The sequence below is a fragment of the Bubalus kerabau genome, chromosome 21 (assembly GCF_029407905.1).
Source record: "Bubalus kerabau isolate K-KA32 ecotype Philippines breed swamp buffalo chromosome 21, PCC_UOA_SB_1v2, whole genome shotgun sequence".
Taxonomy (NCBI): domain Eukaryota; kingdom Metazoa; phylum Chordata; class Mammalia; order Artiodactyla; family Bovidae; genus Bubalus; species Bubalus kerabau.
This window is the reverse complement of record NC_073644.1, coordinates 36216653-36223828: the sequence shown is the minus strand read 5'-3', so window position 1 is coordinate 36223828 and position 7176 is coordinate 36216653. Positions and strand designations below refer to the sequence as shown.

The window sequence follows — 7176 nt, the reverse complement described above, 5'->3', positions numbered from 1 at the left end:
TCCATCCCACCAGGTTAAAAACAGAAAGCTCTTACCTATGTAACTGAGTAAGACAGGGAGGAATATTAGTCCATGAGTGGCTCCCAGTAAGACCATAGCTAAATACATCCTGAAGTAAAATATCTGGAAAATTTGAGATTTGGCAAAAGCCAACACGATAATGCCTCCAAATTTCGTTAGTGTGATTCCACTGAATACCTAAGAGAAGAGAGATGGGCTCACTTGTATCAGCCGGCCATAATTGAACACGTCCTCCTAAAGGGATTTCTTAAACATCAAGGTTCAATGTAATGAGGGACTGAACCTCAGCTTTCAGAGTTACTGATAAACGCATTTGGCTCTGCCTAAATTGTTTTATCTGCTGCTTATGAATCTGGAAAAAAAAAGGTGTAATAAGGATAAAAGCTGCATATTCTGCATATACCCCACAGCAACCCTGCAAGTCTATCAGCACCATTTTCCCAAGAGCATTAGTTTTAAATTAAGGTATGTACATTATGTTTTTAGACAATGCTATTGCACACTTTTCATTGTTCATCTATAACAGTATTTTCTATGGTGGGAAAGGAACTGGTTCACAGTCCAGCCCTGTATCCTGGTTCAGCTTGAGAAGATTCTGCCAACCTGACCCACAAACCACACTGGGCTCCAAGTATGGCAGCTCGCCTGCTTTTCAACATACATGGCTGGGCCTGGGTTTTCAATGGCTCTCACATCAAACCTGTTTTCCTGCTTTAGCCAGACTGTGCAAAGGAGTCACCAAAGGGAACAGTCCTAAAGAATTCCAGGCTAGAGCTCTATGCGAGACACAACTCTATGCAAGTTTCCTGAATTGCCTGAAAACTTGTAATCCTGAGGTACTGCCGCTGAGTCAGAGATAACAAATTCTGTTTTCAGAATTTTGAATGGTGAAGTTTCTTCTCCTGAGAAGCTCTCAATCGCCTGACTGGGCCCTTCACGGTGAAGTCCCTGCCCGGGTGGCCTGCTCAGAGGTACTTACAGAGCTGCCCATGTGGGAGAGCGCCTCCTCCGCCCGCTCTACGCGGCTGCCCTTCGTGCTCACTGTGAACGCCCTTGTGATGTGGCTACAGAACTCCACGGAGATGCCGCAGCTCTGAAATAAAGTGTTTCCGTGAGGACTGCTCTGCTCCGGTTAAAGGTGGAAAAGGCAGCCACCCCCCTTCCGGGGATGTGTGGTTACAAGGGCACCCTGGGGGGTCAAGGAGCCCTGAGCAGAGGCCCTTCTACTTGTAAGACAAAGACCCCGTGGCACCAACATCAGCTGTCCCAGGAAGCCCGAGGAACCTCCAGATTCCTCCAGCAGATCGGCCTTCTCTGGGGGAAGCAGCTGCAACCTCTCAAGGCCCTCGCAGCCCTGACCCAGGCAGCACACTGTCATCTCTCTAGCAGGGGCTCCTGACTGCCACCCACCCTGAAGCATGTTCTTCTCCTATCTGAAGGGCACATGCACCTGGGTCGAGCTTCTGTTCATACTTTTTCAGATGCGCATATATTTAAGACTTAAAAAGCAACTGGTAACTGCATGAGAGGCAAAAAGTCCTGGTCAGAAAATTCCATTCAGGAGGGGCAATTTTTCCAAGTGGAAATGGAACATCTTGCTGTCATCAGGCTACATACTTCAACAACTCACCCTTCAGAATAATACAGGCAGAATACTTCAGCCAGACCGTGAGGTCACACCGTCATCGTTACATGACCACGTCCAACTGCCCGTGTGCACCAAAAGCAAGAGCTGACCTTGACCTTTCACCCCAAGAAACAAGGCACATCAGTGGCACAGGAGTGAGGGCCGAGCGCTCCCCCGGGACTCACCATGACCAGGTTGACCAGAGAAACCGCGTTCAGGCTGATGCCCCACAGCCACATGACACCAAACATGTTGACCAAGATCATGGCGATGGTGGCGCACATGATGGCCGCAGACCACAGCTCACAGCCCAGGAGGACCACGGCCACCAGGAAGATGGCGCCCAGGGACACGCTGAGGTTGAAGATGGTGTCGTCAATCATGGTCAGGTACTGCTCATAGAAGACGTAGAACACGCTGGAAGGGGAGAGGGGTCTGTTACTGCTCGTTCTCACTCTGGGAAGCTTTACTCCTCACCCTGCCGCCACTGCGAAATGAAGCTACCTTGAGAGGCAGGCCTCACAGGAAACCTCCCTGTTTTTTTAAGACTCACCTTGGGCAGTTCAGCTGGACCTCTGACGACTGATGCCTAAAGTAGGGCCTCGCAGACATGTATCTTATATAAAGGTTTTGTTCACGTGCCTGATCCATTCTGCTTTATGCTATGAGTGCTCAGTCATGTCTGACTCTTTGTGACCCCCTGGATTGTAGCCTGCCAGGCTCCTCTGTCCATGGGATTTTCTTGGCAAGAATACTGGAGTGGGTTGCCATGCCCTCTTCCAGGGAATCTTCCCGACCCAGGGATCGAAGCTGTGTCTCCTGCATCTTCTATATTGCAGGAGGCTTCTTTACCTGCAGAGCCATCAGGGAAGCCCCCGTTCTGCTTTGCAGGCATTCATCTATAAAGAATATTTCATGGTACTTTGGGAAAACAAGCCCTGGTCTATCTGGAGGATTACTCCCTTCCAAACAGGGTCTGTGCAGGACCTGAAGAGATAATGCCATTTTGGCAAAGTTAGCCAGCTCCTCCTAGAGGTCAGGACACCCACTCTGAGAGCTCCTTCCACAGGACAACAAGCTGGCCTTCTGTCAGGAAAAAGTCAAGGTTCCCTGAACTGAGACCCCGGGGGTTGGTGGGGAAATCACTTGTTTCTCCTACTTTTCTGTATTTTCCAAATGCAGTATTTCATACAATATTTTCTTCCCCCAAGCTCAGGACGGAGCCAGGGCCAGAAGGAAACCCAAGTGTCAGCACCGTACCCTTCCACCCCCCGCCAACCCCAGCAAGGAAGCCCCGGCGTGTGGGGCCGCTCCCCAGGACACCCTCGTGTACACCTTACCTGTATGGAAACACCCGGTGATCACCCCCTTGCTGGTTCATGGTCCTGGTGATGTTGCTGGCGATGAGGCGGGCCTTCTCCATGGCATCGATGAAGTCAGCTGAGGTCTGCAGCACCGTGTGGTAGGTCATGAAGTACGTGGCTCCCACCCTCGTGCCGTTGTCCAGGATGTTGACGGCCGCGCTGTAGGCAGCGTGTCCCCTGCGACAAGACAGTGGTGTCAGAGGCCACACCTCGTGCCGCACCTGCAGGATCTGGGCATCCAAGCTTAGTGGGGTCACCTGACCCTGGGCTCAGGGGTCAGACCAGCTGTCAATTTCAGGGACAGGGAAGCCCTCAAAAAGGAAAGAGGAAGGTCTGGCTTACGCTTTCCCACACTTTGCTGCTTTAGTTTCTTTGCACGCAGCTGCTCGTTTCTGTAGCTGGCTCTACTCTGCCATCCAATGTGTTTTTTCACAGAGTGTATACCCAGCCATGTATTGTAACAGGAGGCAGGAAAGGACAGGGGCCCTGGAGTCAGGTGGCCCTGAGATCATCCTCAGTCCTGGAACCCCGGGGTACAATTACTAAATTTCGGCTGCAGTGCCATCTGCAAATGGGTGCACCACCATCTCCTCACAGGGCTGTATATAAATGCAGTAGTGGCAGTGAGGTGCCAGGCACGATTCGGGCTCAAAGGAAGCTCCCTGTGAGTGGTGGCTGTTGCCTTCCAAAGAGCTGCATTCACTCTGACTTGTTTATGCAGGCTGAGTGTTCAGGCTGCAGGGAGATCAAGATGCAAGGTTCATTCCTACTTTGTTTTGGGGGACAGTTCTCCCACGGTAGCTAGCCTAGGTCCCAAAACGCAGACATGACACGTGACTGATGGAACTCGGGTCATATTATGTATTCTTAAATAAAAACAGGGATGTCCAGCATTTACCATTATAATGTAAATATAACCCTCACCTTCTGTCTGAATCCCCCCAACTCCAGACCTCAGCCATCTCTGCTATTTCTGGGCCAAAGATCCTGTTTCCATGGGAACTCTGCCTGGCTGGATGGGGAAGTGGGGCAGCCCAAGAGCTCATGTACAGATAGGCTGGCAAGAAGCACAGAGGGGACAGAAAAACCTAGACCTTTACCCCAGGCAACATCACCAGGACAGATCTGCGGTCTCATATGCCCCACACACAACTGGACAGACCCTTTCACGTCCAGAAATGCCCGCATCCCTCCTCGCACTCCATCCTGCTGGAAGCCTGCACAGGACTCAGAGTCCTCTGCGCCGCCAGGAGGGCCAGGACACAGAGGGGAGCCTGGGACCGAATGCTCAGACCAGTCAGAATCATCTGAGAGTGAGGAAGGAGGAATTTTCTTCAAAGGCGTTTTGGTTTCTCTGCTTTCACAGAAGGGTGGGCACAGGGTGGCACATGGCAGAAAATAGGGCCTTCCTGCCCACCATGCCCACCCAGCCCCTCTCCCACCCCCAGCTTCCCAGTGTACATGACAGGGGACTCTGGCATGCAGCTGAACGGCTCAGCCTCCCTTACCCTTTGCCACACTTGGGGTTTGGGTTGTCGGAGAGGAACATGGGCAGGAACCTCATGAAGTCTGCGCCCTGAGGTCTCTGTTTGCCCTCTGGAGTCAGCGGCCGGCAGCGGACACAGGCAGGGTCGACCACTGTGCAAACGGGTAGAGGACCCGAGTGAGAAGGACGGGTGTCCAGATTAAAACATTTTAAAATAATGATAAAGAAATGGCAGGAGTTCTTCTCCTGAATCTGCTGATCCAAAAGCTTCAAACACGTGATCTCTGTAGTCTAATGAAGTGGAAGTCCCATTTTCCCCTAACATAGGTTGTATAAATTTCCTTCCCCAAAGCAGGTTGCCTGCTTTAAGGACAACCTCAGTATGTTATTACCAGAGCACAGTGCTTCCATGTTTTTATGAAGAAAATTCTAGGACAACCTCAACAGTCTTATAAAACCATAAGGCAATAGTGATAAACAAAAGAAAGCAAGCCCGTGACAAGCTACAGCCAGATAACAATCAAGAGAGGCCGTCGGCGTCACTGGGAAAAGATAAGAAACCTGAAAACCAGAGTCCCCTGACCCGGTTCAGCCTGCAGCCCCATAGCGGGCAGGAGATGGGACAATGGGGCATCTCCAGAGTGGACAACGGAGGAAGGGAACACTGACAGGGGGATGAGACCCAGCGATGGCCGATAAAAACAGGTGGAAGTGGAGGGGACATGCAAATGATCTTTAAACAATAAGTTTAAAATTTTTCAGAAAAGAGGAAAAGATCTAGAAGGGTCAAGTACCCGACGCATTGCAGAACTGCTCTGTGCTGTTGTAGATGCGACAGCAAGATGATTGAGGCTTGACCCAGTCAAAGTAATCGTCAATCCAGGACGACGGGGCAAAGCCTATCCGGGTGCTAGAGAACAGGAGAGAAAGGGTTACGGATGCCCCCATGAGGAGGAAGTCTCCAGTTTCAGTCCCTTTTCTTGAAATTCAGAACTTCCTTTGCTAGACATTCTCATTCCACCCAGTCAGAAGACAAACCACATTAGTACTTAATGGGAAAGGCTTCCTTATATAAGGTGGTCCTGCTATATTTAAAACGGACAACTAACCAAGACAGCACATGGAACTCTGCTCAATGTTATGTGGCAGCCTGGATGGGAGGGGGTTTTGGGGGAGAATGGATACATGTACACGTATGGCTGAGTCCCTTCACTGTTCTAAAACCATCACAACATTGTTAATTGACTACATCCTAATACAAAATGTTTTTGGTGTTAAAAAATAAATAAAATGGTTGTTGCTTAAACCAAAAAAAGTCTAATTAGCCCTTTGAGAGGTTTTGCTCATGTCAAGCTAGATTCAGCCTGCATTCTGCAAGACAGATTTTCCAGAAAAGCTGTCTTTAGAGAGGCGTGAGGCCCAGGTGCCCGTCCGCAGCTGGGGTACTCACTAGCTGTCCAGCTGGGCGGCCGTGAAGACCTGCTGCACCAGCGAGTCGTTGTTGCAGCCGAGGCCCCCACACACCATGTTCTGCCCCTTCGTGGACGTGTAGTCGTGGCCCTCCTCCAGCACGAAGTACACAGGTGGGCCTGCATGCAGGTACTGATTCAGGGACTGGAAGTAATCCGTCACGTAGGAGTCCTGAGAGGGAGAGAGCGCGGACGACGGGACACGGCGTGAACGTCCTGCCAGCCGAGATGCCTCCAGCCCAGGTTCCTGAGTCCCTCCACAGCCGGCACCCCTCCCCACCCTGGGCCCAGGGGCTTCTCCAGTTGGTCCCACCCTTAGGAGGGCACCTCATGAGGTCGAGACCGGCTGCTCACATTCTGTAGCGGCGCCCAAGGCCTGAGCACTCAGAAGGCCCAGGTTAGTGGGCAGAGCCCCAGGGCAGTCCCTGTGACGTGGGAGAGCCTGCCAGCACCTGTGTTCAGAAGCCGGCAGAGGCTGAAACGACCGTGTGTGTTCGGGAAAATGTATTCACTGCGGGCCAAACAAGTTAGAATAAAAGAGAATGCATCTTACATCCGGCATTGAAAGAGACTGATCCAATCCGATCTCTACTTTGTTCAGGACTGCGATACTGAACGACAGCACACCCACAAATACTGCCACCTGGAATGAGAAGTGAGAGGCCGAGCTGTCATGAGCGGAAAACATAAATCAGGGACTTCTCTGGTGGCGCAGTGGTAAAGAATCTGCCTGCCAATGCAGGGGACATGGGTTCGATCCCTGGCCCGGGAAGACCCCACATGCCTCAGAGCAACTAAGCCCGTTGTGCCACAACTACTGAGCCCGCATTCTGCGATGAGAGAAGCCCCTGCAACGAGAAACCCACGCACCGCAAGTGGACAGTAGCCCTCTGCCCACAAGCAGGGAAAGCCCTCGAGAGAAATAAAGGTCCAGCGCGGCCAAAAATAAATGAAAAAAAACATAAACAAATGAACATAAACAGATCTTAAACACACAAAACAGGACTTTCCTAAACTGAAAAGCAAGTTTAAATGACATACTAAGAAAACAAGGAGTCCGGGGCAGTGGCTGAAGTCACAGTCTTTAGAGCCAAACCACCCGATTCAAATCCCAGTTCTGCCTCTGACAAGCTGAGTGACCCTGGGGCAGTCATTTAACCTCTCTGAACTTCTGTTTCCTTCTCAATAAAACAGGAAAAATTAGACTTG

The 7176-nt window shown here is 51.0% G+C and overlaps 1 protein-coding gene across 3 annotated transcripts in view; it reads right to left on the bottom strand.

The window, feature by feature from the left end:
• NPC1 (NPC intracellular cholesterol transporter 1) overlaps positions 1-7176 on the bottom strand; it is a 43489-nt gene that overhangs the window by 1350 nt on the left and 34963 nt on the right. For all 3 annotated transcript variants that reach the window (XM_055559731.1, XM_055559733.1, XM_055559732.1), the window contains exons 17-24: positions 6521-6610; positions 5949-6139; positions 5293-5408; positions 4521-4650; positions 2989-3189; positions 1834-2065; positions 1001-1114; positions 36-198 (exon numbers count right to left, since the gene is read on the bottom strand). In XM_055559731.1, coding sequence (XP_055415706.1) covers positions 36-198; positions 1001-1114; positions 1834-2065; positions 2989-3189; positions 4521-4650; positions 5293-5408; positions 5949-6139; positions 6521-6610 — 1237 coding nt within the window. The remainder of the gene's footprint in view (positions 1-35; positions 199-1000; positions 1115-1833; positions 2066-2988; positions 3190-4520; positions 4651-5292; positions 5409-5948; positions 6140-6520; positions 6611-7176) is intronic.